Source organism: Panulirus ornatus, chromosome 20 (genome assembly GCF_036320965.1).
Source record: "Panulirus ornatus isolate Po-2019 chromosome 20, ASM3632096v1, whole genome shotgun sequence".
Lineage (NCBI taxonomy): Eukaryota > Metazoa > Arthropoda > Malacostraca > Decapoda > Palinuridae > Panulirus > Panulirus ornatus.
In genome coordinates this window covers 47851596-47874591 of record NC_092243.1, presented here as the reverse complement: position 1 = coordinate 47874591, position 22996 = coordinate 47851596, and the positions used below count along the sequence as shown (strand labels likewise).

The window sequence follows — 22996 nt, the reverse complement described above, 5'->3', positions numbered from 1 at the left end:
TCCCAGTCATATATAACTCCCTACACCTGCTGTGTCCCAGTTATATATAACTCACTACACCTGCTGTGTCCCAGTCATATATACCTCACTACACCTGCTGTGTCCCAGTCATATATAACTCCCTACACCTGCTGTGTCCCAGTCATATATAACTCACTACACCTGCTGTGTCCCAGTCATATATAACCCACTATGTACCTCCTACACCTGCTGTGTCCCAGTCATATATAACTCACTATGCACCTCCCTACATCGGCTGTGTCCCAGTCATATATAACCCACTATGTACCTCCTACACCTGCTGTGTCCCAGTCATATATAACTCACTATGTACCTCATACACCTGCTGTGTCCCAGTCATATTTAACCCACTATGTACCTCCTACACCTGCTGTGTCCCAGTCATATATAACTCACTATGTACCTCCTACACCTGATGTGTCCCAGTCATATAAAACCCACTATGTACCTCCCTACACCTGCTGTGTCCCAGTCATATATAACCTACTATGTACCTCCTACACCTGCTGTGTCCCAGTCATATATAACTCACTATGCACCTCTCTACATCGGCTGTGTCCCAGTCATATATAACCCATTATGTATCTCCTACACCTTCTGTGTCCCAGTCATATATAACCCAATATGTACCTCCCTACACCTGCTGTGTCCCAGTCATATATAACTCACTATGTATCTCCTACACCTGCTGTGTCCCAGTCATATATAACCCACTATGTACCTCCTACACCTGCTGTGTCCCAGTCATATATAACTCACTATGTACCTCCTACACCTGCTGTGTCCCAGTCATATATAACTCACTATGTACCTCCTACACCTGCTGTGTCCCAGTCATATATAACTCACTATGTACCTCCTACACCTGCTGTGTCCCAGTCATATATAACTCACTATGTACCTCCTACACCTGCTGTGTCCCAGTCATATATAACCCACTATGTACCTCCTACACCTGCTGTGTCCCAGTCATATATAACCCACTATGTACCTCCTACACCTGCTGTGTCCCAGTCATATATAACTCACTATGTACCTCCTACACCTGCTGTGTCCCAGTCATATATAACTCACTATGCACCTCCCTACACCTGCTGTGTCCCAGTCATATATAACCCACTATGTACCTCCTACACCTGCTGTGTCCCAGTCATATATAACTCACTATGTACCTCCTACACCTGCTGTGTCCCAGTCATATATAACCCACTATGTACCTCCTACACCTGCTGTGTCCCAGTCATATATAACTCACTATGTACCTCCTACACCTGCTGTGTCATAACACTACCTGGTACCGTGGCTGACCACAATACAACATGTGGCGCCAAGTTAACCACACACGGATCACCTCACACATTACGGTACGGTGGTCACTACGGTACAACTGATCACCTCACACATTACGGTACAGTGGTCACTACGGTACAACTGTACCCTGGGACGTCATGACATGCACGGTACACCAGCCTCACCTCACCACAACACATCAGAACCTCTCTCTACTGATCACTAACACCGTGCTAAACGATAGCCACTAACACCGTGCTAAACGATAGCCACTAACACCGTGCTAGATGATAACCACTAACACCGTGCTAGGTGATAACCACTAACACCGTGCTAGATGATAACCACTAACACCGTGCTTGGTGATAACCACTAACACCGTGCTAGATGATAACCACTAACACCGTGCTTGGTGATAATCAACATACACAAGTTGATGAGCCAATCACTGACCCAACATTCGCCTTTGATCGCTCGACCTTTACCTTTGATGACCACATCCTTTGCCTTTGGTGACCCAATTCCTGACTATGATGATGTTTTAATAAACTTGCCGCTTGACCCTGACCTGACGAGGTCATGTGCCTTATTTATATATATATATATATATATATATATATATATATATATATATATATATATATATATATATATATATATATATTATCCTTGGGGATAGGGGAGAAAGAATACTTCCCACGTATTCCCTGCGTGTCGTAGAAGGCGACTAAAGGGGGAGGGAGCGGGGGGCTGGAAATCCTCCCCTATCTTTTTTCTTTTTTAATTTTCCAAAAGAAGGAACAGAGAAGGGAGCCAGGTGAGGATATTCCCTCAAAGGCCCAGTCCTCTGTTCTTAACGCTACCTCGCTGACGCGGGAAATGGCGAATAGTATGAATGAATGAAAATGAATTATATATATATATATATATATATATATATATATATATATATATATATATATATATATATATATATATATATATATAAAGTGAGTGCTCAAATACAGAGGTATAAGTTTGTTGAGTATTCCTGGGAAATTATATGGAAGGGTATTGATTGAGAGGATGAAGGCATGTACAGAGCACCAGATCGGGGAAGAGCAGTGTGGTTTCAGAAGTGGTAGAGGATGTGTGGATCAGGTGTTTGCTTTGAAGAATGTATGTGAGAAATACTTAGAAAAGCAAATGGATTTGTATGTAGCATTTATGGATCTGGAGAAGGCATATGATAGAGTTGATAGAGATGCTCTGTGGAAGGTATTAAGAATATATGGTGTGGGAGGCAAGTTGTTAGAAGCAGTGAAAAGTTTTTATCGAGGATGTAAGGCATGTGTACGTGTAGGAAGAGAGAAAAGTGATTGGTTCTCAGTGAATGTAGGTTTGCGGCAGGGGTGTGTGATGTCTCCATGGTTGTTAAATTTGTTTATGGATGGGGTTGTTAGGGAGGTGAATGCAAGATTTTTGGAAAGAGGGGCAGGTATGCAGTCTGTTGTGGATAAAGGAGCTTGGGAAGTGAGTCAGTTGTTGTTCGCTGATGATACAGCGCTGGTGGCTGATTCGTGTAAGAAACTACAGAAGCTGGTGACTAAGTTTGGTAAAGTGTGTGAAAAAAGAAAGCTGAGAGTAAATGTGAATAAGAGCAAGGTTATTAGGTACAGTAGGGTTGAGGGACAAGTCAACTGGGAGGTAAGTTTGAATGGAGAAAAACTGGAGGAAGTAAAGTGTTTTAGATATCTGGGAGTGGCTTTGGCAGCGGATGGAACCATGGAAGCGGAAGTGAATCATAGGGTGGGGGAGGGGGTGAAAATTCTGGGAGCGTTGAAGAATGTGTGGAAGTCGAGAACATTATCTTGGAAAGCAAAAATGATTATGTTTGAAGGAATAGTGGTTCCAACAATGTTGTATAGTTGCGAGGCGTGGGCTATAGATAGAGTTGTGCGGAGGAGGGTGGATGTGCTGGAAATGAGATGTTTTAGGACAATATGTGGTGTGAGGTGTTTTGATCGAGTAAGTAATAATAGGGTAAGAGAGATGTGTGGTAATAAAAAGAGTGTGGTTGAGAGAGCAGAAGAGGGTGTTTTGAAATGGTTTGGTCACATGGAGAGAATGAGTGAGGAAAGATTGACCAAGAGGATATATGTTTCAGAGGTGGAGGGAACGAGGAGAAGTGGGAGACCAAATTGGAGGTGGAAAGATGGAGTGAAAAAGATTTTGAGTGATCGGGGCTTGAACACGCAGGAGGGTAAAAGGCGTGCAAGGAACAGAGTGAATTGGAACGATGTGGTATACCGGGGTCGACGTGCTGTCAATGGATTGAACCAGGGCATGTGAAGCGTCTGGGGTAAACCATGGAAAGTTCTGTGGGCCTGGATGTGGAAAGGGAGCTGTGGTTTCGGTGCATAATTACATGACAGCTAGAGACTGAGTGTGAACGAATGGGGCCTTTGTTGTCTTCCTAGCGCTGCCTCGCACACATGAGGGGGGAGGGGGTCGTTATTTCATGTTTGGCGCGGTGGCGATGGGAATGAATAAAGGCCGACAGTATGAATTATGTACATGTGTATATATGTATATGTCTGTGTGTGTATATATATGTATACGTTGAGATGTATAGGTATGTATACTTGCGTGTGTGGACGTGTATGTATATACATGTGTATGTGGGTAGGTTGGGCCATTCATTCGTTTCCTTGCACTACCTCGCTAACGCGGGAGACAGCGACAAAGCAAAATAAAGAAATGAAATAATATATATATATATATATATATATATATATATATATATATATATATATATATATATATATATATATATATATATATCACCAACATTTGTTCACTATGGCTGTATCCCTGATACAAGAAATCATTCGTAACTCCGTGTTTTCCTGTGGCGAGTACCATGTATATACAGACGCTCCCGATTTACGATGTATGCGACTTACGACCATCCGTACGTACGACCAGAGAAAAATATACGTAAATATAAAAATCCAGTTTGGTCATACGTCCGCCAGTGGCAATGGCTGCGTGCGTACGATAGTGGATGACAAATGATGGTAAGATTGTGCACATGACAACATCTCTGTGTTACCATTTAGTAAGCGGGCGTTATGTAACCTAACGAAGGTCCTGCTCGGTTATACCATTGTTGTATTAAACCTCAAAGGTGATGAACAAGATGAAAACCCCATCACATGTTCATAGATCTGGCACCAAGTTAGGAACTGATAATGAAGGTGATCACCCAATATGAAGGTGATCACTGATAATGAAGGTGATCACCCAATATGAAGGTGATCACTGATAATGAAGGTGATCACCCAATATGAAGGTGATCACCCAATATGAAGGTGATCACTGATAATGAAGGTGATCACCCAATATGAAGGTGATCACTGATAATGAAGGTGATCACCCAATATGAAGGTGATCACTGATAATGAAGGTGATCACCCAATATGAAGGTGATCACCCAATATGAAGGTGATCACCCAATATGAAGGTGATCACTGATAATGAAGATGATCACCCAATACGAAGGTGATCACTGATAATGAAGGTGATCACCCAATATGAAGGTGATCACCCAATATGAAGGTGATCACCCAATATGAAGGTGATCACTGATAATGAAGGTGATCACCCAATATGAAGGTGATCACCCAATATGAAGGTGATCACTGATAATGAAGGTGATCACCCAATATGAAGGTGATCACTGATAATGAAGGTGATCACCCAATACGAAGGTGATCACTGATAATGAAGGTGATCACCCAATATGAAGGTGATCACCCAATATGAAGGTGATCACTGATAATGAAGGTGATCACCCAATATGAAGGTGATCACCCAATATGAAGGTGATCACCCAATATGAAGGTGATCACTGATAATGAAGGTGATCACCCAATATGAAGGTGATCACTGATAATGAAGGTGATCACCCAATATGAAGGTGATCACCCAATATGAAGGTGATCACTGATAATGAAGGTGATCACCCAATATGAAGGTGATCACTGATAATGAAGGTGATCACCCAATACGAAGGTGATCACTGATAATGAAGGTGATCACCCAATATGAAGGTGATCACTGATAATGAAGGTGATCACCCAATATGAAGGTGATCACTGATAATGAAGGTGATCACCCAATATGAAGGTGATCACCCAATATGAAGGTGATCACTGATAATGAAGGTGATCACCCAATATGAAGGTGATCACTGATAATGAAGGTGATCACCCAATATGAAGGTGATCACTGATAATGAAGGTGATCACCCAATATGAAGGTGATCACCCAATATGAAGGAGATCACTGATAATGAAGGTGATCACCCAATATGAAGGTGATCACCCAATATGAAGGTGATCACCCAATATGAAGGTGATCACTGATAATGAAGATGATCACACAATACGAAGGTGATCACTGATAATGAAGGTGATCACCCAATATGAAGGTGATCACCCAATATGAAGGTGATCACCCAATATGAAGGTGATCACTGATAATGAAGGTGATCACCCAATATGAAGGTGATCACCCAATATGAAGGTGATCACTGATAATGAAGGTGATCACCCAATATGAAGGTGATCACTGATAATGAAGGTGATCACCCAATATGAAGGTGATCACTGATAATGAAGGTGATCACCCAATATGAAGGTGATCACTGATAATGAAGGTGATCACCCAATATGAAGGTGATCACCCAATATGAAGGTGATCACTGATAATGAAGGTGATCACCCAATATGAAGGTGATCACCCAATATGAAGGAGATCACTGATAATGAAGGTGATCACCCAATATGAAGGAGGAAAAACAAGTTCATGTGACTGTACGTGGTTAACAGTTGTACCATCGATGGTCTGACCAATATTAATGGGTAAAGAAAATCAAAATACATGAAACAGTGTAAGGTTCAGCATGTATGAAGTGTAGGATAATAACACAACAACGACAATGGTTCATCCACGAAATGGTAAAGTGGTTGAAATTGTGGATGGAAGATCAAATACAAGAACGTGTACCACTGAGTCTACTAACAATACATGAACGTGTACCACTGAGTCTACTAACAATACATGAACGTGTACCACTGAGTCTACTAACAATACAAGAACGTGTACCACTGAGTCTACTAACAGTTTGCGTGAAGGCCACGAGTCTTTCTGAGATTATGAAGGAGCGAGTGGGAGAGGATTACATGGAGAACATCACAGCAAGTCATGATGGTTGCTTCAGTTAATATAAAACCAGATCTAGCTTACACAACACTCCAGTTACAACAAGAACAAGTGATGACGAAGGAACTGACCAAAACTTGACTGAAAGTTTGGATGAATTAATTCGTGAACTAAAGAATCTTAAATAAACGGTAAAAATAACTACACAATCATTTAATACAGCTGCACAATAAGAAACGATATAATAATGATAGAAAATGATTAGGATATAAAAGACTCTACAGCTTATATGAATTAGGATATAAAATGCTGTACAGCTTATATGAATTCTACATGATGACATGCGCCCCACTTACGGACCTAACCAGATCCGACCGATTCGTCGCAACGGAACTCACACGTATGTAGGGGGCATCTATGTGTGTGTGTGTGTGTGTGTGTGTGTATATATATATATACATATATATATATATATATATATATATATATATATATATATATATATATATATATATATATATATGTATACACATACATATATATAACTCGGATAAGCGAGGTACTTAGTTTATCGACCAACTCCATAAGAGAGGATATACACCTGGGTTGGGTGTGGACCGCCTGCCTATGCGCTCGACCCGAAGCGGTTGGTGAATGCGTCATGGTCAGCAACACAAACTGCAACACCACGTAGGTCCATCTTAGCATCATGTCATGTGATCCCTGCGCCTCCCTCACTCTCTCATCCGTCTGTGTGGCACATCCGATGCTTACCGACGTCTCTTGACACAGAGGAGTTGACACAGTTGGTCTGTGTCCCCGTGTCATCCCTGCCTCCACCTCAGGTGCGCACAACAGTCCCCAGCAGCAACGCTGTTGTGTCCCCAGTAATGAAGTCCCCCTGAGAGACAGTGAGGCAGGAGGTAACAAGTGTCATGACGGGCACTATACCAGCCAGCGAGCGAGCACACCTGTGGGCGTCACGGACACACGAGGCCAACTAGACGATGTCACACCCCACCAGCCAGGAGGGGACCTGGGGTACACACACACACACACACTACTACGTAACGGAGAGCAGCCTCCCTCCCGGCGTCGCCTGGGGTTATGGAGGTACATTTGGCCTCGACATCTGACGTCCATCTCATACTCCCACACCCAGGCTACCACAAGCCTCTCCATTAATGGCATTCATTACAACCATAATGATGTTTGGTTTATGCAGCGATCAACCTTCCATTAGAACCATCATACTGTACATCAAGACCTGTACCCACTCGGCTGTACATTAGCACCATCATACTGTACATCAAGACCTGTACCCACTCTGCTGTACATTAGAACCATCATACTGTACATCAAGACCTGTACCCACTCTGCTGTACATTAGCACCATCATACTGTACATCAAGATCTGTACCCACTCTGCTGTACATTAGCACCATCATACTGTACATCAAGACCTGTACCCACTCTGCTGTACATTAGCACCATCATACTGTACATCAAGATCTGTACCCACTCTGCTGTACATTAGCACCATCATACTGTACATCAAGATCTGTACCCACTCTGCTGTACATTAGAACCATCATGCTGAGTACCTGACCCACGTTCATCTGTCCATCATAACTATAATGCTCTCCACCACACTCTTCATACTACCACAAATATCTCCTGCACTTAGATTACTAACGATCAAACCACACCACACATATTACTAACGATCAAACCACACCACACATATTACTAACGATCAAACCACACCACACCACACATATTGTCCTAAAACATTACATCATACACACACACACACACACACACCACACACACACACACACACACCACACACACACCACACACACCACACACACACACACCACACACACTCACACCACACACACCACACACACACACACACCACACACACCACACACATACACACACCACACACACACACACCACACACACTCACACCACACACACCACACACACACACACACACCACACACACCACACACACACACACACCACACACACCACACACACACACACACCACACACACCACACACATACACACACACACTAGCGTGTGTGTGTGTATGTGTGTGTGTGTGTGTAACCTATCTCTTACACATATACATTCCATCAAATTCCTCCAGAGTCGCACAGTGTCTCAGGGATTTTCTCATTTCAGAAGGATGAGCCAAGACAACTTCACAACTCTCCATGTTCACTACACACAACATTGTCCTCCTACGCATCCAAGTTGTGGGCTTAATACCAACACACACTCAGACCTGAAGTTGGGGTCAGAACTGAAGGATCAGTTACAAGTGGCAACTTTTATATCAGGTCAGGTCAGGTCAGGTCAGGTGTCGTGGGGGAGGTTAACAAGAACTCAGCCAGGGTAGGGGGGGGGGGTCAGGTGTTGTGACCCCACCCGGGAGCCTGGTTCCCTCTGCTGACCTGTGATCAACAGGGTTGTGGTCACTACTGCTGTGGGAGACGTTACAAGCGGATGGTCAACACGCCGACGCGTCGAACAAGCTGATCATCACACACGTACAGTGGCGGACACCAAGCACGACGCGTCGGACAAGCCGATCACCACACACGTACAGCGGCGGACACCAAGCACGACGCGTCGGACAAGCCGATCATCACACACGTACAGCGGCGGACACCAAGCAGGACGCGTCGGACAAGCCGATCATCACACACGTACAGCGGCGGACACCAAGCAGGAGTGTGTGTATGTGGCTGGCTGGAGTTGTGCCACGCCCACTGCTGCTCCACCATCAGGTAGGTGGCCACGCCTCCCGCCACGGTAAACCTTGCCTGCGCGACCTTAGCAAGTTGATGGGATGCGCAGGCGTCAGTCACACAGCGGGAGGTTTAACGTGACAGGTTTAACTAGAACTGACAAAGAAGCATTAATGATGTTACATAATATAAGACTGGTTGATGATGGGGCTTGTGCGGTGTACGACAACACTAAGGTTTGTACATGAGGTTACAAGTCTCAGCTACAAGCTCCCTCGCTCTGCTTGTATGCCGGCGTGGTCGTGTTACGTGAGTTCCCATACAGGTAACTCTGCTGCCCCGCTTGTGGTAGTTACAAGTACATCTGACGTGAGTTCCGTCTGGCTGGTGTTGTAGTGGCCAGTGTGGAGCAGGACCGGCCGGTGGTGCAGGTGAGGCCAGTCGTGGCAGCTTCCCACGTCTGGTGACGTGTGTCCGCCCGCTGAACACTTGCCTCCACGTCTGGTGACGTGTGCCCGCCCGCTGGACACTTGCCTCCACGTCTGGTGACGTGTGCCCGCCCGCTGAACACTTGCCTCCACGTCTGGTGACGTGTGCCCGCCCGCTGAACACTTGCCTCCTCCGGCCACACACGACACCGCCTCCGTCAGTTTCCTGCGCGAGTCAGTGAAGACTCGCTCTCCGTCAGGTGTTGTGCGCACACACAACGTGCGGACGCTCGGGGTAACAACGTCCCTCCACGTTCATACTGACGCCGGACCCGGCACACTTTGGCAGGAGCGACGACCAAGAGCGACGATCACTCCCCACCTGACAATGATCACACACCACGGGACTCGAGGCAACCCACTGCGTTATATATATATATATATATATATATATATATATATATATATATATATATATATATATATATATATATATATATATATTCTTCTGTTTCCCATTTTAGAAAGTTAATACAAGGAGGGGAGGATTTCTGGCCCCCCGCTCCCGTCCCCTCTAGTCGCTTTCTACGACACGCGAGGAATACGTGGGAAGTATTCTTTCACCCCTATCCCCAGGGATAATATACATATATATATACATATACACATACACACACATACACATACATACGCACATATACACACACACACACATACATATATATACATATGAAAAATGTAAGAAACAATTTAGAAAACTGAAACTTCTAGCTTGAAATGAATGGAAAAAAATGAATGTCACATAATGGTTCAACCTCTGGCTATGGAAAAAAGTCAATTGGGAGGTGAGTTTGAATGGAGAAAAACTGGAGGAAGTGAAGTGTTTTAGATATCTGGGAGTGGATCTGGCAGCGGATGGAACCATGGAAGCGGAAGTGGATCATAGGGTGGGGGAGGGGGCGAAAATTCTGGGGGCCTTGAAGAATGTGTGGAAGTCGAGAACATTATCTCGGAAAGCAAAAATGGGTATGTTTGAAGGAATAGTGGTTCCAACAATGTTGTATGGTTGCGAGGCGTGGGCTATGGATAGAGTTGTGCGCAGGAGGATGGATGTGCTGGAAATGAGATGTTTGAGGACAATGTGTGGTGTGAGGTGGTTTGATCGAGTGAGTAACGTAAGGGTAAGAGAGATGTGTGGAAATAAAAAGAGCGTGGTTGAGAGAGCAGAAGAGGGTGTTTTGAAGTGGTTTGGGCACATGGAGAGAATGAGTGAGGAAAGATTGACCAAGAGGATATATGTGTCGGAGGTGGAGGGAACGAGGAGAAGAGGGAGACCAAATTGGAGGTGGAAAGATGGAGTGAAAAAGATTTTGTGTGATCGGGGCCTGAACATGCAGGAGGGTGAAAGGAGGGCAAGGAATAGAGTGAATTGGAGCGATGTGGTATACCGGGGTTGACGTGCTGTCAGTGGATTGAATCAAGGCATGTGAAGCGTCTGGGGTAAACCATGGAAAGCTGTGTAGGTATGTATATTTGCGTGTGTGGACGTATGTATATACATGTGTATGGGGGGGGTTGGGCCATTTCTTTCGTCTGTTTCCTTGCGCTACCTCGCAAACGCGGGAGACAGCGACAAAGTATAAATATATATATATATATATATATATATATATATATATATATATATATATATATATATATATATATATATATACTGCAACATGTAAAGTTAACGTCCCTGTTTCCTGGTATGGTAAGGTGGATGAGGTATTGAGGGATTGTTGTGGTATCCACTAGTACCTGACCCACTGGTATGTTGTTAACCTTATCTTCACAACCTGGTCCACAACCGCTACCTACCTACCTACCTACGTACACTGAGCCACATAACGTAATGTTCTTAATGATTCTGGTCGTCATGACTGGACTGGATGTTAGCAGTTTACTAATAAGCTGATCTCCTGGTTATATCTGTGTTGACCTTACAATAACACGTTATTGTTATGTACAGACGTGTGAGGTCATCATGGTAACTGTGGCCGGCCCAGATGACGGGAGGACTGGGTGTCACCCCCCCCCCCCCCACACCGCCTCCACCATCCATTACAAGGCCAGAAGGACATGAACATATTGTGGGGTATCAGTCCTTATATGTATAATACAGCGGTACAGTACCTGTAGTGTATAATACAGCGGTACAGTACCTGTAGTGTGTAATACAGCGGTACAGTACCTGTAGTGTATAATACAGCGGCACAGTACCTGTAGTGTATAATACAGCGGTACAGTACCTGTAGTGTATAATACAGCGGTACAGTACCTGTAGTGTGTAATACAGCGGTACAGTACCTGTAGTGTATAATACAGCGGTACAGTACCTGTAGTGTGTAATACAGCGGTACAGTACCTGTAGTGTGTAATACAGCGTTACAGTACCTGTAGTGTGTAATACAGCGGTACAGTACCTGTAGTGTGTAATACAGCGGTACAGTACCTGTAGTGTGTAATACAGCGGTACAGTACCTGTAGTGTGTAATACAGCGGTACAGTACCTGTAGTGTGTACTAGTGCCTATTTGTGCTTGTAAGGAGGGATCATTACACTCACGTGCACGTGCGTGCTGTACTTAACTATCATCGACAGGTAATGACCATTACAGTTCACCTACATCTACAACGTACATACTATACAGTACACGTATATAGTATACATAGAGAGTATACGTATATAGTATACATAGATAGTATACGTATATAGTATACATAGATAGTATACGTATATAGTATACATAGAGAGTATACGTAGAGAGTATACATAGAGTATACGTATATAGTATACATAGATAGTATACATAGAGAGTATACGTACATAGCACACATAGATAGTATACGTAGAGAGTATACATATACAGTATACATATTAGTACTTTTGGTCCAGTGGGAGGCGCAATGCCCCGGGGTACACACTACCGGACACCGCCGCACGTCGACCTCGTCCACGTCGGGTGAGAAGTATCGTCCCCAGCTGGGCTGCCGGGACCAGCCCATCGATCCTCGCCCACCCGCCCACCCGCCCGCCCACCCTGACCTTACCTACACCCACCCGCCCACTCCTCCTGGCTATATATAAAAAGCCTCTCTCAGTCAAACTCCTTCCCAACACATTTCGTCTCTTCCTCTCCACCATCACAGGCCTGACCTCCCTCACCCCCTACACCCACTCCCCCAGCACTGGAGGGATGGCTGCCTCCTCCCCAGCAGGAAGCTATGTATAGATTCCTCCCCCAGCATGCAAGGTATGTATAGATTCCTCCCCCAGCATGCAAGGTATGTATAGATTCCTCCCCCAGCAGGCAAGGTATGTATAGATTCCTCCCCCAGCAGGCAAGGTATGTATAGATTCCTCCCCCAGCAGGCAAGGTATGTATAGATTCCTCCCCAGCAGGCAAGGTATGTATAGATTCCTCCCCCAGCATGCAAGGTATGTATAGATTCCTCCCCCAGCAGGCAAGGTATGTATAGATTCCTCCCCCAGCAGGCAAGGTATGTATAGATTCCTCCCCCAGCAGGCAAGGTATGTATAGATTCCTCCCCCAGCAGGCAAGGTATGTATAGATTCCTCCCCCAGCAGGCAAGGTATGTATAGATTCCTCCCCCAGCAGGCAAGGTATGTATAGATTCCTCCCCCAGCAGGCAAGGTATGTATAGATTCCTCCCCCAGCAGGCAAGGTATGTATAGATTCCTCCCCCAGCAGGCAAGGTATGTATAGATTCCTCCCCCAGCAGGCAAGGTATGTATAGATTCCTCCCCCAGCAGGCAAGGTATGTATAGATTCCTCCCCCAGCAGGCAAGGTATGTATAGATTCCTCCCCCAGCAGGCAAGGTATGTATAGATTCCTCCCCCAGCAGGCAAGGTATGTATAGATTCCTCCCCCAGCAGGCAAGGTATGTATAGATTCCTCCCCCAGCAGGCAAGGTATGTATAGATTCCTCCCCCAGCAGGCAAGGTATGTATAGATTCCTCCCCCAGCAGGCAAGGTGCGCCTGTCTCTCTACCCCAGCACGGGAGGTATAGATGGACCTGATAATGTATATGAACAACAATGTTAACACAAATAATGAAAATAACAACAATGTTCCTGGATGAGCCATCCACCAGCCATGCTCGCGTCCTGGATGAGCCATCCACCAGCCATGCTCGCGTCCTGGATGAGCCATCCACCAGCCATGCTCGCGTCCTGGATGAGCCATCCACCAGCCATGCTCGAGTCCTGGATGAGCCATCCACCAGCCAGGCTCGCGTCCTGGTTCATGTTACAATTACCGACAACATTACCGTAGTGTTCCCGACGACCCACCCACCACCCACCACGGACGTGGCAACACAAGACGATGTCCAGCGGACGTGACCCACGTCTTCCACCACAAAGCTGACACTCCAACACGTTCTCTCAGGCTGACACTTATGTTAATCCTTCCACCACACAGCTGACACTCCAACACGTCTACCATGCTGACACTTATGTTAATCCTTCCACATATTACCGTAACGCAAGATGACGTCACGTAAACCTCCACGTCACAGTGAAGTGAACGTGCGAGCAGGAGAGCCTGGCTCTCACAGTGTCAGGGAGGAACACCACGGGGGGGGGGGGGGAACGTTCCTGTGGCATACACGTTCACCTTCACACTCCCGCCACACCAACGTTCCCCCACACTCCCGCCACACCAACGTTCCCCCACACTCCCGCCACACCAACGTTCCCCCACACTCCCGCCACACCAACGTTCCCCCACACTCCCGCCACACCAACGTTCCCCCACACTCCCGCCACACCAACGTTCCCCCACACTCCCGCCATACCAACGTTCCCCCACACTCCCGCCATACCAACGTTCCCCCACACTCCCGCCACACCAACGTTCCCCCACACTCCCGCCATACCAACGTTCCCCCACACTCCCGCCACACCAACGTTCCCCCACACTCCCGCCACACCAACGTTCCCCCACACTCCCGCCACACCAACGTTCCCCCACACTCCCGCCACACCAACGTTCCCCCACATTCCCGCCACACCAACGTTCCCCCACACTCCCGCCACACCAACGTTCCCCCACACTCCCGCCACACCAACGTTCCCCCACACTCCCGCCACACCAACGTTCCCCCACACTCCCGCCACACCAACGTTCCCCCACACTCCCGCCACACCAACGTTCCCCCACACTCCCGCCATACCAACGTTCCCCCACACTCCCGCCACACCAACGTTCCCCCACACTCCCGCCACACCAACGTTCCCCCACACTCCCGCCACACCAACGTTCCCCCACACTCCCGCCACACCAACGTTCCCCCACACTCCCGCCACACCAACGTTCCCCCCACACTCCCCGCCATACCAACGTTCCCCCACACTCCCGCCACACCAACGTTCCCCCACACTCCCGCCATACCAACGTTCCCCCACATTCCCGCCACACCAACGTTCCCCCACACTCCCGCCACACCAACGTTCCCCCACACTCCCGCCACACCAACGTTCCCCCACACTCCCGCCACACCAACGTTCCCCCACACTCCCGCCACACCAACGTTCCCTCGCCACACTTCCCTGTGGACTTTCCACGGCAGTACACCTTGTGCTGTTGTGGCGTTTTATTCCCCTCCCGGCAGGTGTGGGGGGTGGGGGGTGGGGGGGGGGGCTGGGGGGTGGGGGTGGGGATGGGGGGGAGTCTGCCTGGGGATGAGCCACAATCTTTCCACAACAACAACAACCAGATATTGTAGATAACCTCATCATGGATCACCAGGTCTGGTTACCATCTGGTCCTTCCCATGTGCTCCCTCCCCCAGCATGGGAGGTACGGGCTGCTCCCTCCCCCAGCACGGCAGGTACGGGCTGCTCCCTCCCCCAGCACGGGAGGAACGGGCTGCTCCCTCCCCCAGCACGGGAGGTACGGGCTGCTCCCTCCCCCAGCACGGCAGGTACGGGCTGCTCCCTCCCCCAGCACGGTAGGTACGGGCTGCTCCCTACCCCAGCACGGGAGGTACGGGCTGCTCCCTCCCCCAGCACGGCAGGTACGGGCTGCTCCCTCCCCCAGCACGGGAGGAACGGGCTGCTCCCTCCCCCAGCACGGCAGGTACGGGCTGCTCCCTCCCCCAGCACGGGAGGAACGGGCTGCTCCCTCCCCCAGCACGGGAGGTACGGACGACTCCCTACCCCAGCACGGGAGGTACGGGCTCCTCCCTCCCCCAGCACGGCAGGTACAGGCTGGTCCCTCCCCCAGCACGGGAGGTACGGGCTCCTCCCTCCCCCAGCACGGCAGGTACGGGCTCCTCCCTCCCCCAGCACGGGAGGTACGGGCTCCTCCCTCCCCCAGCACGGCAGGTACGGGCTCCTCCCTCCCCCAGCACGGCAGGTACGGGCTGCTCCCTCCCCCAGCACGGTAGGTACGGGCTGCTCCCTCCCCCAGCACGGGAGGAACGGGCTGCTCCCTCCCCCAGCACGGCAGGTACGGACGACTCCCTCCCCCAGCACGGTAGGTACGGGCTGCTCCCTCCCCCAGCACGGTAGGTACGGGCTGCTCCCTTCCCCAGCACGGGAGGTACGGGCTCCTCCCTCCCCCAGCACGGCAGGTACGGGCTGCTCCCTCCCCCAGCACGGGAGGAACGGGCTGCTCCCTCCCCCAGCACGGGAGGTACGGACGACTCCCTCCCCCAGCACGGCAGGTACGGGCTCCTCCCTCCCTCAGCACGGCAGGTACGGGCTGCTCCCTCCCCCAGCACAGGTGATGTGGGTGGCTCCCTCCCCCCAGTACAGGAGACAGGGGATGGCTACAACCTCGTCCACGCAGCACTCCCCTCCCCGCAGCAGCTCGCCCCACACCCACCCACCTCCCCTCCCCGCAGCAGCTCGCCCCACACCCACCCTCCCACGTACCAGCTGATGATGATTGTGTAAACATGAGATCATTTACTGACTCTACCTGCACCTTATTATTGTCCAGAACCAGAGAAAACGTTCTGCTTATACTGCCTGCTCAGCTGTACCAAACGTTTATGTTATACTGCCTGCTGAACTGTACTAAACGTTTACGTTATACTGCCTGCTGAACTGTAACAAACGTTTATGTTATACTGCCTGCTGAACTGTAACAAACGTTTATGTTATACTGCCTGCTGAACTGTACTAAACGTTTACGTTATACTGCCTGCTGAACTGTAACAAACGTTTATGTTATACTGCCTGCTGAACTGTAACAAACGTTTATGTTATACTGCCTGCTGAACTGTACCAAACGTTTATGTTATACTGCCTGCTGAACTGTACCAAACGTTTATGTTATACTGCCTGCTGAACTGTACCAAACGTTCATGTTATACTGCCTTCTGAACTGTACTAAACGTTCTTGTTATACTGCCTGCTGATCTGTACCAAACGTTCATGTTATACTGCCTGCTGAACTGTACCAAACGTTCATGTTATACTGCCTACTGAACTGTACCAAACGTTCATGTTATACTGCCTACTGAACTGTACCAAACGTTCATGTTATACGTTTGGTGCAGCAGGAGTGGTGGGCGGCGTGAGGCCTCCTGCTGTCTGCTCACATCAGGTAAGAACTAGCGCTATTTCTGTCCCTCGTCCTCACGGACTCTGCCGGGGTCAATAACTTGGCATTCAAACATCGTGTGGAAGTGAACGTTATCCTTATAGTGACGGAAAACTCCAAGATAGATAGATATTTAGCGAACTGCAAGATAGATAGTCTGACTGCAAGCGATGCTCTCTCCTCACTAATTGTAAGCGATGCTCTCTCCTCACTGATTGTTATGCTACATGTATTCTTGCCAGTCCTCCCCTGCTGTGCATAATGAACAGATCAAGTACAAACACTGCCAACATAGCTCCCCCCCCCCCCCCCATTATATACATGACTGCTGTATGTACACTTCGTAAGTTGAGAGACGATTCTCAGCCAACATCACAAGATGTATTCCAGCCATAACAACGACCTACCTCGGGGACTTGAAGGGCATCATAACTTGGTTTATCGTAAATGATTCATTTGTTACATCAGTTGAGACGTGAAACACGGTTGTTGTTGTTGTTGTTCCCACCTTGTAAACAACACTTACCCTCTCCACTGCTGAGTGATTTCCTCAGTGCCACCAACCTTCACCACTTGATGTACAGTAACCACTGAGGCCACAGTCGCTGGACGTGTGGTACGCCCCGTGTCATCTCCCGCCTCCCTCCACAGGCTGGGTGGGTGTGCATGCTCTCTCATGCGCCACAAATGAAATAGAAACACGTGATGGAAGTCCTGAGTGAAGCAGTGGCATGTGTCTTCATCAACCGTGACAACAATAGTCGACTTTTAGCGACAGTTTTCTTGTGGTGAGTTAGTGAGAGAAGATGGGGCAAGGGCTGGACCAGACAAGGCAAGTCTGCAAGTGTTACCACACATGCAGGGTGTAGGTGTTACCACACATGCAGGGTGTAGGTGTTACCACACATGCAGGGTGTAGGTGTTGCGGACCGTGTATGTGGAGAATACAAATTTGGAAACATGTTTCTTGGTGCAACAAACCAGACGATAATCAAAAGATAAGAAACAACACAGTCACCCAACACATGACATTATCATACCCTCCACCCAACACATGACATTATCATACCCTCCACCCCACACATGACATTATCATACCCTCCACCCAACACACAAGTGTGTGTGTGTGTGTGTGTGTGTGTGTATGTGTGTGCAGCAGGTGGGCTGGTGTTGGAGGAACATTTCCCTAGCGTCATGATGATGATGGTGAGGGAGGGAAGGTGTGGAGGCAGCCTGGCCCTCCACGCACTGTGGTCACACTGGTGTGTGATGGTGACCCCAGCCACCACCTTGACCACTTCTACAATGGATATGAAACTGTTGGCAAAGTGCTGGCAGTGTTGGCCAGCCGCTGGGCTGCAGGGGGATCACCTGGCAGCTGGTGGAGAGGCTGCTGTACCACCAGCTGCCCGTGTGAGGGCCAGGAGGTGGGGGGGTGAGGGATGACGGAGCAGTCTGCCCACAACCTCACTCATACCCAGGCGATGGTCCAGCGGCGCATTGACCAACTCCGGCACGCATGGCCCCACTCTCCCGCCACCTCCCTCCCTCCCTGACACCATACAACCACTGGGCCACACCTGCGGTGGCCACATAGACCCGGTGGGACGACCAACACCAGGCCCCAGCCTCTCCCTCCCTCCCTGACACCATACAACCACTGGGCCACACCTGTGGTGGCCACATAGACCCGGTGGGACTGACCTGTGCCTGGTGGGGTGAGGGTGATGGGGTGTGGTGTGCGCGGGTCCACGGCGCACATCCTATGGTCCGCGGACCGTCACCCTGAAGCAGGCGTCCCTCCTCACTCCGTTTTCGTCTCGAGTCTCTCTCCTGGTGCTACCGGTCTCCTCCTCTTGCTCCACCCCTCACCGTCTCCTCTCAGATGGCACCCACTCATAGTATGACACTAGAGTCAGCCCCGCTCCCTCCCTCGCTCACTCACAACTTGTCAACGTCTTTTCATGTTATTTCCGGACTTGAGCTCGTGTTCTTCACCCATAATGACGTGTCTCATTAGCCAGACATCATTCTTAATGTCTTCATTCTAATCCTGGCACCATTTGAGAAGGTCTTCAACAAAGACTTTTATCGCGTCATTAAATGGACCAACACCAGCTGATCACATCTCCTCCGACACCATCTGTGTCCCACAGCAGCAGGAGCAGCAGCAGGGCATCAGCTGTTACCCTGGAGGGTCGCCAGCACCTGGCTACACCAGAGGACAGCCGCCCCTGACGCCATGCAACACCACACTGGCCCGGGTGCTCCCCCTCCTCGCCCTCAACACTCCTGAAAAGAAATTGTGAATTAAATCAGTTGTTCCAGACTGGCTGAACATGATGTCATCTATGATGGATGCTAACCCTGCCAGGACCTGTACTGCTCACCATCATGTTGGTAATACTGTGTGTAACACCTCAGCCACTACCCCAACCACGACATTACCCTCACATCTTTACTAAATAGTGAATCTTTGTTTATATATATATATATATATATATATATATATATATATATATATATATATATATATATATACAACCCCAGAACCTTTTTCCTGGGGTTGCTGAAGCTTCTAGGCTGCGCTCCAATCAGAAGCGAAGACATACGGACTCCTTTGGAGCGAGAACTTCCTGGACTCCTCCTCGTCCACTGTTGACCATACAGCCTTCCCGAAGGTGACCCTTCACTCGTGGAGTAAACCGTCAGGTACTGAGGTGACGGTCAGGCTTCAAGCGGGGAGAGTAGTGGAGGATGGTGTAGAGATGTGTGACGAGCTGGACGACAAGTTATAATGTTTTCACAGTGGAAGGACACAACAGGCCCAACACCAGTGAGATGGAGTGGGGAGGAGGTCTTACAACTTGTGAGATATCAACAAAAGCCATTAACAATACGACGAGGCTCATGATCGATACATGGCTCACGACCCTGATAACAAATCACCACATGTGTTGAAGATGTGTACAGATACACGGGACAATCCACTGGAAATGTGGCTCAAAATGTCGCTGGAGAAAGGCAAGGTGCTAAGGGAACGGAAAAGGGGCACACGTCACACCCATCTATATAAAAGGAGACCAAAAGGAGGCGCTGAACTCCAGACTGGTTTCTCTTACGAGTACGATCAGTAAGGTTCTGGAGAGATAATAAGAAAGCAAGTACATGAATTCTTATCAAGGAAAAATCACCTTAAGTTTAGGAAAAAAAAAGGACATATATAATGAGCCTCTTAGATTTCTACGAGAGAGTGAGCTCTGTTTTAAACACATGGGAACACTTGGGAAGATTTGGTGGACTGAGAGAAAGTCTTTGACAATGAACCGCATGGGAGGCTGATGAAGCTGGAACTCCAGGCAGGAACAAGAGGGAGACACCATCAATGGGAAGGTGATGATCTTTGTGGAACAGCACAAAGGATGAAGGTCACACAAGCTTTCTCAAAATGAGTTAAGGTCACCAGTGGAGCGCCGACGGTTCTGTCCTGGGTCTGTCACCCTTGTTGATCTGCTGTATGTGAATGACTCGCCACAAGGCATGGACTCCTACCTGGACATGTCTGTAAATGGAGCAAAGGTTAAGAGGCAAGCGAAAAGCGAGGAGGATTATGTCCAGTTACAAGGGGACCGAGACAGGTTCCAATGTTGTTCTGATGTATGGTTGGTGAGAGTCAACCCACGTGAGTGTAATGAGGTTGTAGAGGTGAGGGAAGATCTTAGTATCAGTGTTAAACTGCAGGAACATGTGTGTCAACTTAGGAGTTGACACACATGTTCCTAACCTGTCGCTAGTGTCACACATCAGCTGAACAGAAATGATGACAAAATGTCTGCTGGTAAACATGAAGAACAGTGTTCAACTTCAGGAAATGTTCTGCAAGCTGTTCACCTCCTGCATTAGCAGGTCTAGAATATGCTCCTCAAGTTTGGTCACCGCACCTAGCAAAGCAGAAGTGACTAACACATCAGATACAGAGGAAAGCAAGGAATATGGCATGGAAATGAAGGAAGCTGAGTTACGGGCAAAAGATAGAGGCCTTACACCTTCTCACAGTGGTAGAGAGAAGAGTGAGGGGTGATCTGATCACAGCCTTTTAAGTTTTAAGTCAGGTTGATGATTAATGCAAGGATGCAACAGCCAGGGAACATTACATTACATTACTATGGAAACATGTGATGAAGGATGTACGTACAAGGTGTAGGTAGGGCAAGCGTCGGGGATGAATGGAATAAACTTCATCACAACATGGCACCACCAGACACCAGACAGGACTTGACGATGCTGTGTTACACAAGCCATCGTTCACGAGACGGGCCCTACGAGCGCTGAACTCTACCCCCCCCCCCCCCCCCCCCCCGCCTAACGTGAAATATGATAGGCAATTACGACCTACAAGATAACGACTCGTCCTGATGTACTGAATTTCCCCATAACCGCTGAACATGTTTGCGGATAACCCGCTTATACTTGCTCCCTCCACCTCTGACACATATATCCTCTTATTCAATCTTCTTCATCCATTCTCTCCATATATATATATATATATATATATATATATATATATATATATATATATATATATATATATATATATATATATAATTTTTTTTATCATTATACTTTGTCGCTGTCTCCCGCGTTAGCGAGGTAGCGCAAGGAAAAAGACGAAAGAACGGCCCAACCCACCCACATACACATATATATATACATACACGTCCACACACGCACATATACATACCTATACATTTCAACGTATCCAGGCCCCACAAAACTTTCCGTGCTTTACCCCATACTCTTCACATGCCTTGGTTCAATCCACTGACAGCACGTCGACCCCGGTATACCACATCGTTCCAATTCACTTTATTCCTTGCACGCCTTTCACCCTCCTGCATGTTCAGGCAACGATCGATCAAAATCTATTTAACTCCATCTTTCCACCTCCAATTTGGTCTCCCTCGTTCCCTCCACCTCTGACATATATCCTCTTTGTCAATCTTTCCTCACTCATTCTCTACATGTGACCAAACCATTTCAAAACAACCTCTTCTGCTCTCTCAACCACACTCTTTTTATTAACACACATCTTTCTTACCCTTTCATTTCCTACTCGATCAAACCACCTCACACCACATATTGTCCTCAAACATCTCATTTCCAGCACATCCACCCTCCTCCGCACAACTCTCTCTAAACATTGGGAACCACTATCCTTTAAACATACCCATTTTTGCTTGCCGAGATAAAGTTCTCGACTTCCACACATTTTTCAACGCTCCCAGAACTTTCGCCCCCTCCCTCATCCCTGTGACTCACTTCCGCTTCCATGGTTCCATCCGCTGCCAAATCCACTCCAGATATCTAAAACACTTCACTTCCTCCAGTTTCTCTCCATTCAAACTTACCTCCCAATTGACTTGTCTCTCAACCCTACTGTACCTAATAACCTTGCTCTTATTCACATTTACTCTCAGCTTTCTTCTTTAACACACTTTACCAAACTCAGTCACCAGCTTCTGCAGTTTCTCACCCGAATCAGCCACCTGCACTGTATCATCAGCGAACAACAACCGACTCACTTCCCAAGCTCTCTCATCCACAACAGACTTCATACTTGCCCCTCTTTCCAAAACTCTTGCATTCACCTCCCTAACAACCC

At 48.0% G+C, this 22996-nt stretch overlaps 1 protein-coding gene across 1 annotated transcript in view; it reads right to left on the bottom strand.

Annotated features, from left to right (window-relative positions):
* The window catches only part of LOC139755987 (uncharacterized), a 305075-nt gene that overhangs the window by 161885 nt on the left and 120194 nt on the right, over positions 1 to 22996 (bottom strand). Inside the window, exon 3 of the mRNA XM_071674888.1 lies at positions 19039 to 19626. Coding sequence (XP_071530989.1) covers positions 19039 to 19096 — 58 coding nt within the window. The 5' untranslated portion in view covers positions 19097 to 19626. The remainder of the gene's footprint in view (positions 1 to 19038; positions 19627 to 22996) is intronic.